This window comes from Alligator mississippiensis, chromosome 1 (assembly GCF_030867095.1).
Source record: "Alligator mississippiensis isolate rAllMis1 chromosome 1, rAllMis1, whole genome shotgun sequence".
NCBI lineage: Eukaryota > Metazoa > Chordata > Crocodylia > Alligatoridae > Alligator > Alligator mississippiensis.
Genome location: NC_081824.1, coordinates 177,941,930 through 177,957,553, shown reverse-complemented (window position 1 = coordinate 177,957,553; position 15,624 = coordinate 177,941,930). Strand labels below are relative to the sequence as shown.

At 44.5% G+C, this 15,624-nt stretch overlaps 2 protein-coding genes across 3 annotated transcripts in view; both read left to right on the top strand.

Moving 5' to 3' along the window:
• CAPN13 (calpain 13) overlaps nucleotides 1-2,999 on the top strand; it is a 44,636-nt gene extending 41,637 nt beyond the window's left edge. For both annotated transcript variants that reach the window (XM_059717281.1, XM_059717278.1), the window contains exon 11: nucleotides 2,134-2,999. In XM_059717281.1, coding sequence (XP_059573264.1) covers nucleotides 2,134-2,360 — 227 coding nt within the window. In that variant the 3' untranslated portion in view covers nucleotides 2,361-2,999. The remainder of the gene's footprint in view (nucleotides 1-2,133) is intronic.
• A 264-nt stretch (nucleotides 3,000-3,263) lies between these two features.
• Nucleotides 3,264-15,624, top strand: part of LOC132243267 (calpain-13-like) — a 35,235-nt gene continuing 22,874 nt past the window's right edge. The window contains exons 1-5 of the mRNA XM_059724240.1: nucleotides 3,264-3,284; nucleotides 3,659-3,670; nucleotides 6,273-6,514; nucleotides 11,189-11,225; nucleotides 13,499-13,561. Of these exons, the coding sequence (XP_059580223.1) occupies nucleotides 3,264-3,284; nucleotides 3,659-3,670; nucleotides 6,273-6,514; nucleotides 11,189-11,225; nucleotides 13,499-13,561 (375 nt within the window). The remainder of the gene's footprint in view (nucleotides 3,285-3,658; nucleotides 3,671-6,272; nucleotides 6,515-11,188; nucleotides 11,226-13,498; nucleotides 13,562-15,624) is intronic.

The following is a 15,624-nucleotide window of genomic DNA, read 5'->3' as shown; positions in this document are numbered from 1 at the left end:
AGGTCCTGCCCGCTAGACTGCAGAGGTCCTGGGGTGGGGGGGCAGCAGGGTGGGGAGCCCTGAGCCCACAGCAGCCAGCCTGCATCTACATGTGCCTCCCATGCCCCCCACCGAAATGTGCTCAGTGGCAGGGAGCCAGCTTCCCCCCCTCCCTCCCGGATGAGCTGCCTGCAGCTCTGTCTTATGCCATGACCAGGCCCTGCGGCCATGCATTTTAGTCTCAGGCCCCAAGATCCATGCGCCACCTGGGCTAGGCAATGGCCCCAGCTCTACCAAACTCCTTCCCTCCCTCCCTCACTATGAGGACCTCAGTCCTTCCCCACTCTACTCTACCAGACTTACCTGTAGGGAGCTGCTCTCCAGGTTGCCTGGCAGCTAAGTTTATGTATCTGTGCGCACATACACATGGTGGTCAGGCAGTGGGCACCCTCCTCCCGCTCCCCCCAGCCCCTTACTTGCTGGAACTCTGCCAGCCTTCAAAGGGAAACCCACCATTTCCCACATTTTTCTTCTTTAAAGGACAACATCTGTTTTTTTTCTCCTTAAAATGAGAAAATCTGGGTTTTACCATGTTTTTCCACAGTGAACGCGAAACCTGTCCCCATTTTCTTCTCTTCCTGCAACCAAAAACACACACAAACAGGAAAACCTTCTGAGGACCACATTGCAAAAATAGTGATTAAAAATGGTTAATGCTTGATGTCTTCTACCACAAAAGCTAGCTCTCAGCAAAACAGACAGGAGTGAAGAGGCAGCCCCCACCTCTGAGTCAACTAATGATTCATGATTTAAGAAATCCTGGACCTTTAAATCAAAACTCACTTGTCTGCTATTCTCACCTGGCTGAACAAGGAGTTACTGGAAGTCTCATTAGAGAATCCAATCTGGCAAGATATCCAGACTATTTGGCAGAGCAAAAAATTGTACAGAAGATATATGCATATAAGATGAATTGGTCAGAATCCCAAAGCAATTCTGGAGGTGAAGAAAGGGAGAGTATCTGTGTTTGGTACCTGATCAACTTTGGTGTTGCAGTCTCTGCTCTGAGTCCTTAGTTGTGGGGAGCTCTGATTTGCTATTGTTGTTGCCATATCACTATTGGCTTTTGTTATTATAATCTAAGAGAGTGACTTGTGATCAATAAAGGGCTGCTTCTGCCTTCAACATTGATCCCTTACTTAGAAAGAGATGGGTTTCAGTCTCCTCCTGTCACTGACTACAATGTTCTAACAGCAAAAATATTGCGAGCGTGTCTGACCTTGGTGTGCAGGGCAGGGTTAAGAATACAGGGAGGCATCAGTGCTTGTTCTGTTTGGAAAGCTCGTAGTACTCTAAGGACAACATATGGAAGGAAGCCCCTGTCCGTGGAAGTACATTTTCCCATCAACCCTTTAATCAAGCTCATAACTGAATGTGCCCTTGAGCATAGTGTAACTACTTGTGAATAAACCATCATCTCCAAATACCAACCCAATACAGCTTTGCCCCTGTGATCTTTTAATATCTAAAGAATAGACAAGCTGAAGAGGAAGCTGTCTGCTCAGCCCCATGTGACCAGCTTGGATATTTCAGCGCAGTTATTTTAAGATTGTCATTACTTATCAACTGTGCTTCTTAGGTCCATTGCTTTACAGGCCTACAAAGGCCTTTATGTTTTAGAAGCCAATTGTTGCTCCTGACACCTTACATTTTTTCATGGTGAACAATTACCTGGAAGATGAGTAGAATTTATTTGAGCTCTTCTTTCCATGGTTGTGCAGCTATGAAATCTAAGCCAAAATCCATTTCACCTCAGTGCATCTCTGTCTGCCCTTGATGTCTTGAGGAAAGCTAGCCTTTGTGCTGGACTGGGACGCAGCTCTGGGATAAGTGTTTGACTTCACCATAGCTTTTCTGTGTAGTCATTGCTCAGCTACTCAGTTAACTCTGTGCCTTAGCTCCCCCTCCCCAAGATGGAGATGGTCCTTTCTTTTTCACACAGTTGGTTGTCTTGTCTGTTTAGATTGTAAGCTCCTTGGAGCAAGGATTTTCTCTTACCATGGGTATGCCCAACATCTACCAGTCAGGTCCTCATCTTGGTTCAGACCGGTGGGCACTATTGTACCACCTCTAATTAAACGAATAATTTCTCAGCAGAAGCATTTTCAAGGAATCCTCAGTACTTCATCAAGGTGGTAGATGCTGATCAGAAAGAGAATAACGTTGTGGTGTCACTGATGCAAAAACCTCCCAACAATGCACAAGATACACCAAAACTGGACATTGGCTTTTTCATTTTCTGGGTAAGCAGAACCAGCCATTATGGGCAGCAAGTCTGGCAGTTTAGGTGTGGTTTGGTTTTGCCTCTGTATAGATATTAGAAGCTCAAATATGTCCTCCAATGCATGTGGGAAGTTTCTGGTAACTTGAGCTAGAAGCAGCCATTTTACTTCCGTGTAGACTCTGACCTGGTGCATGTTAGAGTGCCTATGGGAAGAGGAAGATGTGGCAGACACACGTGGGCTCACTAATTCAGTGGGAGCCTCCTGTCTAAAACAGGCAAGGATGATTTGCAATCCTTCAGCAATGAATGTTGTGATTGTCAAGGCATTGTCACATATATTGTGGATATTGCAGCTGGTGGATTGTAAGTGGCCTTGCCACTGGCCACAGAGGTTTTTAAAACTGGGAGAATAAATGACATCAAGACTGGCCTGAATCAGACGTCACATATGTGCACTCTTGAATTCGAGGCAGGTTTCACTCAGACCCAAACTCTGAGGTTCAGGAGAGTAAATGATGTCATAAATCTACCGGTTACTCATGAAAAAATAGAGCACTGCTCGTCCCAGATTTTATTGCCCATTAAAAATCAGCGGCAGTGATCTCTGGTGAGGAGTAAAAGGTAATATAAAGAGCATCCATTCAGTGGAACTCCTAATCCTTGCCCACAATACTTCATGTTGTGTAGTTATTAGTCCTGCAGGATGCTGTAAGGGCAGTACCTTAAGAGTTACTGCTGCTGCTGCTGTAGGTGAATAGGGAAATCTCTGACTATATCTCTTGACTAGGAGTCCCTCAAGATTCATCAAGCATTGGGCATTTCACTGCCCTCTGAGGTAATGACCCATTTTGTCCAAATAGTAGAAATGGTGCTTGTTAGGGCTGGATTATGAAGCCCACAATTGCAATGAATAGTATCTCTATAAGTAGCTCTGTTGAAATCGTGGGAAGGAAGGGCCCTTGTCCACATAACACGTTACCTAGATTCACCTCAAGAAACGATGGCAAAAATTGCCATTTCGGTAGCTTGGTCACATCTGCAGATACACGTTGACTTGGTATTATTGTGGTAGATTTCCAATTATCATGGTAAATTAAACCACCTCCAACATGTATTAGGTATTAAGGTATTAGAGCAGTCCTCATTGTGAGTAACAGTAGCACAGTCTGACCCTTGGTGAATTGCCTTTCCTTTCTCTGAAGTTATTCTGTATATATGCTGGGAGCAGGCGTTTGGTGTGGGAGTGATATAAAGTGGGAGGGGACCCAAACTGACAACTTTCATATTAGATCATAATAAAAAGGGGATTTTTGTCTAATCAAGGGTTTTTGGAATAGAGGGCAGGTCTTTAGATTTGCTTGGTCTTATTGAAAATACATATTTTTATCTCCTCAGGTTGATCCCCAGGTATGTTCACTTTATTTTTTTCTTTTCTTTTTAAATGTTCAATAATTTCCAGAGCCGGAGGCAGCGGGAGGGGCAAACTCATTCAAAATTGAATTTTCAGTCTGTGTTGTCATTAAAAACCTGGAAAAATATGATCAATTCCAATAATTATATGTATGTGTGGACAGCATATATATAAGTACTGCCTTCTCATATCCATATATTTATAAACAACATTCTTCAGGACTGAAGAGCAATCGCAGAAAGTGTGAACATTAACATTGATTTTGGCTGTATTGATTTCTTTAAGTTTACTGCAATACTTTAACTAATATTTTGCCTTTATTTTCTTGAAGTTTCTTTCCCCTTGGTGCATTGCCAGTATATCTCCTTGGCTGATATGTCACAAATCCAAACTTTAATGCAGTAAAACTGTATTTGTTGTGACGCATAGCGTATAGAAACACATACATATAACTGAAATGCAGCCATCTCTGGTGTGGGAAGCAGTTAACAAACACAGAGTACAGTAGACTGCAGACAGAAGGTTGGCCAAGTTCACCCGTGTAAACCTCTGATCTTTCAAGAAGTGCCAGATATCTAAATGGTATAGACCAAAGCCTTGCTTTTGAGGGTTTGTCTGAAAGATCAATAAACAGTGGACCTGAGTCCATGATAAACTTGTTTAACTCTGTAGACTCCAATGGAGTTGTTTCTGAATATATTAAACAGAGGAGTGCCTAATTTATCCGCTGGTGATGTGTGAAGGGCTCAATTCATCCTACCAAGATGTGGATCCCTGTTTTTTAAAGAAGCCATAATTATCTCAAACCTGATACTTAGGACCCTTATGCATCCTGGTCTTCTAAGTCTGAAGATACCAAACACACACAAGGTGGTGCAAACCTTTTGAGTGTTCTTGCCAAAAGGGCCGTGTCCTGAACTGGTGGGATTTGATGCAGCCTTAGCATCTTCAGCATAGCTATACCATTTCACACCAGCTAAGGATCTGAATCTGCATGTCTGATGTAGCAATTGAATTAACCTGAAATCAGGAAGCCAAGCAGTGTATAATTCTGTGGTCCAAGTCACCATTTCACCATAGAGGCTCTGTGTTCCAATTTGACTGGGATCACAAATGGAATGAGTTTGGCAGTCATGGTGTCATCATCAGGAAATATTTGCCTATGGCTCACATCTGATGAAATGTCTAGCTCAAGTGAGGCCTCAGAATTTTGATGCAATGAAAGACCCTTTTAATGGGAAGCTTAAGACCTGCAGAGAGAAGTTGCTGGCATTTATTACTGAGGGATAGGGGCAGTAGAATTATGTAATTTTACCAGCCATATCATTCTATACTATAAGAATGTCCACACCAGAGGGTGTCACTCTTATAACATTATTGGTTTAAATTCATATCTTAAATTATATAGAAGGAACTTTCACATGTAAAGAAGGCCAGTTGCTTATGCAGCTTCTCCTTTCGCTGGGCCTGACTGGCACATGCTAAAATTCACTCACCTCTCACTCCCCCCTGCAAAACAACATGCTCTCGTTATTCATTTTTCAGTACATTTTGAGACCCATCAAATCACCACTTGGAAGCAGAATAGATAGTAAGTGTTGGCAGGATAAGAAAGAAGCACTGTACAGTACAGGGTGTACAACAAAATGGATATGTCTGTATTTATTAAAGGGTTTCTTAGGGCTATGAGACATGGAGCACTAATGCATGGCTGGAAGGGAGGTTTAATGTTGTGCAATAGCTGAGTAAACATGGCCTGATTCTGATCTTGCACTAGCTTTACTCATTTGGGATATACAGGAGTTACTTCTGCGTTTTCAGTGGAAGGAGTTCAGAGTAAGGCTCAGATGGTGTAAATGAGGATTGCACCATTCATTTCAATGGAACAACACCCATTAATACAAGCTGAGCATCTGGCCTGCAATACCTTGAAGTCCAAATATCTCCCCTGTTCCCAATAGCAGTCTTTTTTCTCCCCCAGACAGAAGGCTTATAATATTTTCTCCTGACGACATGGCTCATAAATAACTGTGTCACGCTGTATAACCATTCTAAATGGAATTTATACACTCTGATGTATTTGGGGGGAATGTGTTTAGTAAGGGCTTTTTTTATTATGCTATCTTTACATGCCATCATAGTAATAGCTGTTACATTATATTTGTTTCCTCTTGACAAAAATATTGGAATAACAGAAGAAATATCAGGGTATGTTATTTCCTTTAAAAAAAACCAATGTAAAGTTGCTGCTCTGCTGCTAGGAGATATTCTTGGCCGGATGAAATATCTAACCAGGGTTCAAACCATTCATGGCCATGATGTGTCCCAGGGAAGCTTTTGCAAGAATAAGGTTATTTGCCTCAGTGCCCTGGACAAATTCCAGATCGGTTAACCATGCTTTGCCCACCTAAAATCCCACCCCTCCCCTCTAGTTCTTTTTCACTTGCTACACTCTTGCATAGTGCTGCTGGGTGCTCTTAACTGCTGTTCCACACCAGAGATGTTCACATTTGGTGGTGGGTGGGGTGATGCCCATTTACACAAGCTGGAATTTGTAAAGCTATTTTGGATCAGTGTGGTTGAGAAGTGCTGTGAGAGTACAAAATTGCCACTGGCAACAATTTCCTTCAGTTCCAGGACCAGCTGAATGGATTGCCGGCTGCATTTTTCTCACAATATAAATTTACACCTTGGAAGGAAGGTTTCATCGCAGTCCGAGACATCACTGGTTGCTTTACTTTGAGCCAAGGCACCTATGTAATTATTCCAGTTACGTCAAAAGAAGGCCAGGAGTCTGAATTCCTCCTACGAATCTTCCTGCGGAGTCAAGATTACAGCAAGTAAGATTGTTATAAGTGCCACTTATATGAGCCATGTTTACAGTGTGCAGAGCTAGAATGCTTGTTAAGACTGTTTCTACAGTCAAGGCAAGTAATGCAAAGTTTTGTTTTTATTGGTTTTGTGGAAAAATAATGCAAAGATAAGGTTTAGTGGCAAGGATGATGTTGGTAACACTAATAGGCATGTAAGCTAGGCGTACCTTTGTGTAGGACTACAGTCACAGAACAGAACAATGCTCCATCTAGGGTTATCAAGTCAATGATCACATTTCCAGCAGATAGGCCCATGCTTTCCAGGAAAGCCTAAGCATTCATTAAGCATCATTTTGAGCATCGCATTACATTCTCTATATCTGAGATGTCCCTCCAGCTGGTAGTAAACTTCTGTTCCAAGTAAAAAGGACTCATACCTTGTGTTAGTTGCTGTTGTTCTTAAATAATTCCATTGCAATAATGCTGATAGGTCCCTATCAAGATAAGTGCCCCGTTGTGCTAGTGTTCTGCAGAGGCATTAAAAGATGGCATGGTGCTTACAACTGAAGTACCTGATTCTGTAGCGCAATTTATGTAGGTGGATTCATTGCACAGATCAATAACACTCCACGGGGGCTGGAAAGTCAGCCAGCAAAGATAGGTTTGTAGATTCTGGAACAATGCTTGTAAAGTTATTCCTAACCAACATAAATGCATTTCCTGTAAATGCACTACATAATGGCACTGCCACAATACCCTGCGCTATACCCTGTATTTGGATTCTCACATAATATGGCCCACACTTTACTTAAGAGATTGTTTGATGAACACTTCTTCTTACTTGTGATAGCAAAACATTCAAGCCCGCAGGAACAATTAGTTTTGAAAAAAGGCTTTGAGCTAGACTGACTTCATCGGGGCTATTCATATGAGTAACTGCTTGGTTATGCATGTTAGAGAGCTGCAGTCTGGGCCAATATCATTTTAGCTTCTCTCAGGGGGAAGAATTCTGTCAGCTCCAGGACATGTCTGTTCTGCAGCCGTGGCACACCTGAGAGCACTACTAAAAACCACATCCAACCAAGCTGCTCCCACTCTGCACATATCATCCCCCTTCTGCTGCTCTCCAGGTCTTTGGCTCCACCTCACTTAAAGAGTGGCTGCAGAGGGTAACCTCAGACCAGTTACACTGTCTCATTTCTAGGTTTGTCATGGAGTTGAAGGAAGCAGGCAGGGTCTGAATTTGGTGGTCCTCTCAAGAGTGCTGCAGAGGCGGGATAGACATGCCCTTACGCACATCTGTTACTAACTGTGGCCTATAGCCTCCAAGGTGTGTTGGCAGCTAGCTCTCATTCATAACCATTGGGAGCTTGTTACCTAAATACTTTTTGTGGCTTAGGGGTCTTACTCCACAAATCATCTCACTGGGCGCATCTACACAAGATGTTTACTGCGGAGCTGCCTAATTAGTTCTGCAGTAAACTTTCAGTGTCTGCATGTGCAGTGCTATTAGGACAGAGTAAACTAATTAACTCTGCCATAGATTAGTACTTGTAAATACAAGTACTATCCTATAGCAGAGTTATTTACTCCATTGCAACACATGTATAGATGCTGACAGGGCTGGCTAGGGCATGAGGGTATTCAGTGTGGGGGCTGTCAGCCAGCTAGCCACACACTGGAGCACTCTTATGACCCAGTACTGGCATGTTGAGCTGGGTCTGAGCAGCCCTGGGCTGGCAGACTGACCCCCCCAGACCTCCTGCCAGCTGGGGCTGCTCCAACCCAGTGCAACATGCTATGGTCCTGGGCACACATGTAAATGTGGTACCCAGAAGCAATACATTCTGGAGCAGTTTGAGCCAGAGTAAACTACTCCTGGGCACAACATATACACATGTGCTCAGGACAGCAGCAATTTGAGCTGAAACAGAGCAGTCCCAACCTGGCAGAGGGCACAGGGGGGTCAGCCCTGGGCTCTGCCTGCCAGCATCAGGTGGCAGAGGGGCTGGCTGAGTCACAAGCATGCTAAAAGTGCAGAGCCATGTGGCTAGGCAGCAGACAGGAGTCTGGCCCTAGGTTGGCTGGCTTGATGAGGAACAATTTACACCCATGGTCAATGTCTACATGTGAATTTAATCACAGTAAATCACCCCAGCATAAGATAGTACTGTCCCAACATTATTATCTTATTGCAGGATTAATTAGTTTACTGTGGCCTAATACTGTCACATGTGTAGATGGTGATGCTTTACTCTACAGCTAAATAGTCTACTCCACGGTTAAGCACATGTGTAAACATGGCCACTAGGCACATTGACACATACAATTAATGTGATGCAGTAATTGCTGGCATATGTTGAGCCAGAGTTTATTGCTTCCAGGACTATGTTTAACACATGTGCCCAGGACCATAGCACATTGTGCTGGCTCAGAGGGGGCAGGGGGCTCAGAGGGCCAGCCCAGGGCTGGTCCAACTTGGCTCAGTGTGCTGCAGAGGGGCTGGCTGAGGCTGTGCTGCAGAGGGGCTGGCTGGAGTCAGCTGGCAGCCCCTGCACTGAAGTGCTCTCATGCCCCAGTGAGCCCCGTCAGTGTCTACGTGTACATTGTGGTGCACTAAAGAATGCTACTGTAGGATAGAACTTGTGTTTACAAGTACTAACCTAAGGCAGACTTTATTAGTTTACTGTGGCATAATAGGGCTGCACATGTAGACACTCAGATTTTACTGCAGAGCTAGTTAGGCAACTCTGCAGTAAACATCTCATGTAGACATGCTGACTGAGTAGCAAGATACTGTTCAGTGTGCACATCTACATGAAACGTTTGTTGTGGCATTACGTAATCAACTACACAGTAAAGTCTCAGCATCTACTTTTACAGCCCTATTGGGTTGCAGTAAACTAATAAACACTGCTGTAGGTTAGTACTTGTCAATACAAGGGCTATCTTATGGTGGCATTATTTAGTGTGCTGCAATGCACATGTAGATGCTGGCTGGGGCATGAGAGTGCTCAGTGCAGGGACTGCCTGCTACCTAGCCCCACAATATGTGCCAGAGTTTATGGCTGTGCGTAGACAAAATGAGGGGCATGTGTGCATGACACTTTGAAGCAGGTTACATGCTTTTATACCACTTTAATGGTGTCAGTGTTTGCACGCGTCAGTGGTGTATCGCTCAGTAATTCCAGATACTATAGCAAATTTGGTGGTATAATGCACCTTAAAAGTCTTGGGGTGCAGCAAACTAAAACTCCACAGGGGAGGGGAGGGCAAGCTGCCGGCAGAGTTTTAGTTTGCTGCCCTACAGTTGTGGAGTGAAGCACTGGGCTCCATGCAGCTCTGGAGCTCTGCAGGAAGCCCATGCAGGCAGCCTAGCATCAGCCCAGGAAGGCAGGCTTCACCCAAGAAAAGCAGGGAGCCTGATCTTTTTTTTTTTTCCCCTGGAGCCTGCCTACCTGCCTGAGCTGTGCAGGGGCCTGGTGCTTCCCTCTGCAGCTGCATGTACATTGTATCCCCCTGTGCCCCCTGGGACTGCCCAAGCCAGGTGCCTGTGGCTGGGTGCCACCAGGAAGTGAGGGGGTCACCACTGCCACAGGGGAAGCACCCCCCACCCCCGCAATCCAGGGACTGCTCTGCCTACTGGCAGCTAGCCCTCCCCTTCCTGCTGCCGGAGAGGCAGGTAAGTTCAGGTGTGTGCATGACACGGGGGTATAAAGGGCCCTAAATTGAACCGCTGTTTTAAAAAACCCACCGCTTCAATTTAGGGCTCCCGTTTTGTCTACACACGCCCTATTGCATCACATTATTTGCACATGTAGACCCACCCAGTGTAGGTGAAGGTAGCAGCTGGGAATGAAGAGTGTGACCAGGCCTACCACAACTGCCAGTACACTCGGAGCTAGGGAACTGCTGTACTACAATAAACACAGGGAAATATAAAGTATGCTACAAATATTGCTTTTTTCAACTAAAGCAAGATTGGAGTGCTGAGCGCTGCTCTTTTATTTGCCTCAGTAACAATGAGGCCAACAGGTTAATTTTTATGTGGACTTTAAATTTGTCTTCTGTGTTAAACTTGTTGCTTTTTCATGTCCTCAAGTGCTCCTTGAGTCTTTTTATTAATAATATTAATCTTGTGTTTGTAACTATTAAACTGGCTAAAAGGAAATGAGGTGAAGATTTCCTAAAGATATGCTCAGTGTAAGGCAACAAGTATCTCTTGCCTTCTTGTGAAGAAAGCTCTGCTTGAGTAGACAGTGGGCTTGATTCTCTTCTTTCTGATACTAGTGTAAATCCAGAGAAGTTAGTGCTCAGTAAAATAGGTGTGAGAAGAGAATCAGGCCCATTTCAATCACTGCTACAGCAGTACACTATTCCAATTTGACTGAGAGCCACTTGCAAGGTACTGCCCTCAAATGTGAGTCCTCAGTGTGTTTGCAAAGCAAGAAACTGCACCACACATCCATTTTTATTTAATGAAGTGGCTTAATAAAGATCCCCGGGCACTGGATTGCTTATTGAGATTTATGAGGTCCAGTTATGAACCAAAGCCATGTGTTGCTCACTATTACAAGCATCATTGCTGACACACTCATGGTAACTGAAGAGTGGGACTCCCAGGCAGTGTCCACTACCCTCTTCTGCAGATATGCACTCAAATGCTCTCTTTTCTGATATGACTCTTGTGATATTTTCTAGAGACCCGAACACCAGGCTCAGCCTCATATCGCCAAAGGTAGGAACATGTGAAAAGTGATTTAGATCAAGGGTTAGCAGCTTATGATGGCTGAAATCCAGCTCACAGCAGCACTTAGCCTGGCCTGGCATGCCTCCCTTCTCTGCCATTGCCATGCTGCTGATCTCCTAAGTGTTGCCCCCATTGCAGCACTCCGTGCTTTCTCTGCACCCCCTTTGGCAGGTACTGCTTACCGTCACCACCAAATTTGGCCTTCACCATTGCCATTGGGAATGGGAGTCAGTGATGGTGCAAGGCAGAGACAGCAGCAGGTGGCCTGGGCACTGCCAAGGGGATGGTAGCTTGTGGTAGTGGCTGGGTCAGAAGTAGCTGCCCCTCTTCTCTGAAAGAGAGCCAGCCTCTGATTTAAACAACTGGAGACACATGAATCAGCTTTATGGTACAGGTGTTAAAAAGCCTCTTTTCTTCCCCCACTTTTCTCCCTCCCTTACTACCATGGCTTTTGCTTTCTCTTGTGTCTGATGCCTTGCTCTGGGCTCAGCCCAGCCATTCTGCACTCCTTTGTACCATTTTGCTAATAAGACTAAGGCAGGGCTGTCCAACGGGCCTCATATAGCCCATGAGGGGATAAATTGTGGCCTCTGGGCTCCAACCCAGCCACTGCTCCCCCTATCACTCCAGCTGCAGCCTCTGGGCTCCCTCTCCCTCTCCCTCTGGTGGGGCCTGCAGTCTGCAGCCCAGGGTACCTGAGTGGCACAGTGAAGTATAGGGGAAGGAGGGCACCTGGGCACATGGTGTAGTAATGGGTGCATGGTGCAGTGGGGGAAGAGAGGCATGCAGCACGCGGCCTCATGCACCCCTAATGTGATCCACAGGGTGTGCAGCCCCCAGCTGCTTAGAAGTTGGATAGCCCTGGACTAAGAGACCAGTTCATTGGAGAGAGAACTTCAGAACCAGGTCCTTGATATTTAGTGAATGTACCTGAAATCACTGTCATCAAGACTATGCCAATCTGCAGCACTGCATCTTTACTTTCCACATGAGGATTAGTCCATGTAAATAGAAGATGATGGATTGCCAGAAACAAATACTCTTTAATGCAGGTCTGCTCTGATCCTGATTCCTCTCACTCCTCAGTTATATCAATGTCTCTCTAGGAAAGTTGGTGAAATGACACCAGTTATAACTACTGTGAGATTAGATTTGGGCCCACATAATTGCTGCCCATGTGCAGTACAATTTCTAGTCCACCTGCTCGACTAGCCCTCTGTGACTTATAGACTTTCCAGAGCTGGCATACTCTACTGGACAGCCCCCTCCTGCCTTGTGTGGCGCTTCAGTTTGAAAAGCACTGTGCCTGATTTTCCTCTTGCTAAGAGCAGTGAAAAGTAGGAGTACCAGCACTACATTGAATAGTGTCAGAGAAGAGAAACTCGAGTCCCTTTTTGCTAATGATGGAGTCAGCAATTAAGCCCCATTAATGAGAGCATAAACATAAGTATCTATTACCCAGTTGCATTCAGACGCTGTCAACTTCCCCACCAAATGTCATTAACCAATATTTTGCCTTTTCTTAACATGGCACCTGATTCTACAAACTTTGCTCATATAAACTGTCCTTACTCATGTGAATCATCCTATTTAAGTCAGTGGAACTACTTGCATGGGAGAGGATTAGCAGCCTGGGCCCAAAAGATTAATTCAATGCTGCCTATGCAGTCTTCCTCTCAGACATGTCTCCCTCCTTCATGTATTTCTGCCTAGGCTTTCCAATTCCTATTCTGATATTCACATACTCCTGACCATCCATCTAAGATTCTTCTGACCCCTCCTTTGTCTCTGTGCTTGGAACCATTAGCATGATGAGGGGTGGGTGGCCCAGGCACCAGCCTCAGGCTCCTATTTAAAGGGCGTGCAAAAAAAGCAGTTGCCACCACTGCCCCAGCCAGCTCAGCCCATGCCAGCACCTGTGTAGGATGCAGAATCTGGGAGTTACACCTCTGCTTGGAACATCCTTCCATTAAGGGACGCCAAGGTTTCCCCCTTGTCCTCCTTCAAATCCCTTCTGAGCCCTTGCCCCTCTTCTATATAGCAATAACATCTATGCGCTGCTTCTTGTCTAATCCCTGCTGCATCTCTTCTTTCCTTGGAACTGCCAGGTCTTTGAGGCAAAATACTGTATCCTTTGTTATTCATATCTTACCAGCTATAAAGTGCTGTATGTGTCTACAAAGCTACATAAATAATGAGGTTTTTCCCCCTACCTCTGTTGTGACTTAATTTCAGTATGTGCTTGTTCTGCTTTAATCCAGGATGTAGCCAAACAGAACCAAGACAACAACTATGAAAACATCTTTCTAAGATATGCTAAGCAGGTACCCTCAATAAAACTGCTTAATAGAAAAAAAAACAATAAAAATGTGTGTGGCATTGTAAAAAAATAGCTCTGTTCTTGCTATCAATCCACGCTGAAAAATGTCTTTAGAAATAAATGTGGGTTTATCAATCCTCAAATGGATATCCTCAAAACAGTATTGATCTGCCTGCCAAAATCCAGAGGAAAAAAAAATGGAAGATGGAATAGAATGGCTAGCTTGGTATATTAGAGGATGATTGTTTGTTTGGGGTTTTTTTTTAACAAGCAATTAGCAGTAAGTCTTGGATATTTTCCCTCTCTGATCAGGTTTGTTTCCAGCTTGCATTTGCTGCATTTGGAAAGCATACATCAGTCAGTGTTGGAGTAATTGATTCCCGTTCTCTCTGAGCCAAGCTGTGTGTGTTCACAGGAGATGCTTTTAATGGTTTAATAAACTGTTATAAAGGGCTCCTTGACTTAGTCAAGGGAAAAAAATTGCTGCCAAAAGCTTTTGCACAATAGACCTCTCACAGCTAATAGCTATATCAGTGCATAAAGGTGAAAATGACACAGACAGTCATACAGAATGCACTGGAGGGGTCTTGGGGTGTAGTGGGGACAAGGAAGGCAGATTTTATATGTCAGCACATGAACAGCATAGATCTATGGGGTCAACGTACAAGAGACAGTGGCTCAGAATCTCAGTTTGCTTATGCCAGAATAATAGTGAATAGATAAATCCTCTTGCAGCATAAAGACAGGGTAGTCACTCCAGCCCCCTCTCCACTTACAGGTATCGCACTATTAACTGGTTAATTGTGCAATTACCTTAAGACTAACTTAATTACCTTAAGTTTATTAGATCCCATTGTGCCTTTACCTGAATGTGTACGGGGGTCTCTTATGCCACATCCCTGCCTGGTGGCCAAGAAAGAGGGTGTGGCTAGCGTGCCCTTGTGTATTCCTACTTGCTGTACAAGTCTCTGGAAACTACTAGCAGGAGAAAGCAGCCTTCATGTTGCTCAAACTCATGAGAGGAACCTTGCCCTGTACCTAGAGTTTGCAGGATTGGGAAGGGACACAGACGTGGCTACGTACCACCTCTTCATTCTTCTCTGAGTCACAAAAGAAGTTGGTGGCTGAGCTAGGCATAGAATAAGTGGACTTGTATAGAGTGCAGGTTAACTACTGGTATAGTGCACTGAGTACTTGAATGAATCATCTCTACTTTTAGGTGGCCCAACATCTCCAAGCATACAATCAAATAATTAATTAAGCAATAGTAAAGGTTGCTGGGGAGGCCTGATACCCCGAACGCCTTGGTGCCAGATATGTCACTACATTCCTTCTCACTGACAAATTGATGCCAGAAATGATTCAATCTCTGAATCATAACAAATAGCATGTGAAAGAAGATGCATCCACAAGGGACTGTTTCAAGTGAGTTGAGAGGAATAAACTGGTGACCACACTGATGCTGATAAAACCCCAGGTAGAAGCATATGTCATGTCATAACTCAGACCTTCCCTGCTCCCTCCTGAATTGGCAAGAGATCATTATTTCAGAGAAATGGGCAAAAATATAGAAAGTTTGTATCTGAACCGAATACGACTCTGCAGTTCCAAAGCACACATGTGGGAGTCTGAAGTTTGTCTTTCCTATGATAACAGGCTCTGAAGGACCTGAAAAGCCATCACCCTGTAGTCAGTATATCTGTATATTCACTACTGTATGTAGCTGTTACTGGTAATTTTGCCTAGTTGCTGATATCCCAGTAAACCAATGTATAATTCAGAGGAATTTTGCTTTGGCTTATCTTGTGCATCTTCAGATAAAAAAGACCCCCAGAGCAATCCTAGGTGGAACAAGGTGAGGTGGGGGCTAAGCCATCACATAGAGAGTCCAGAATCCTATGCTTTGCTCAGCCACAGACTTCTTTTGTGACCTTGGACAAGTAACTTAGGCTTAAATCCAACATCAGGTTTAGACAGGTAGGCATGCTGTTAAGATAGCTATATAAGCAGTAGCCTAACTAGGGTGGGGTTACAGGTGCAACCTCCCTGGGTGCTGACAGGGGTGGG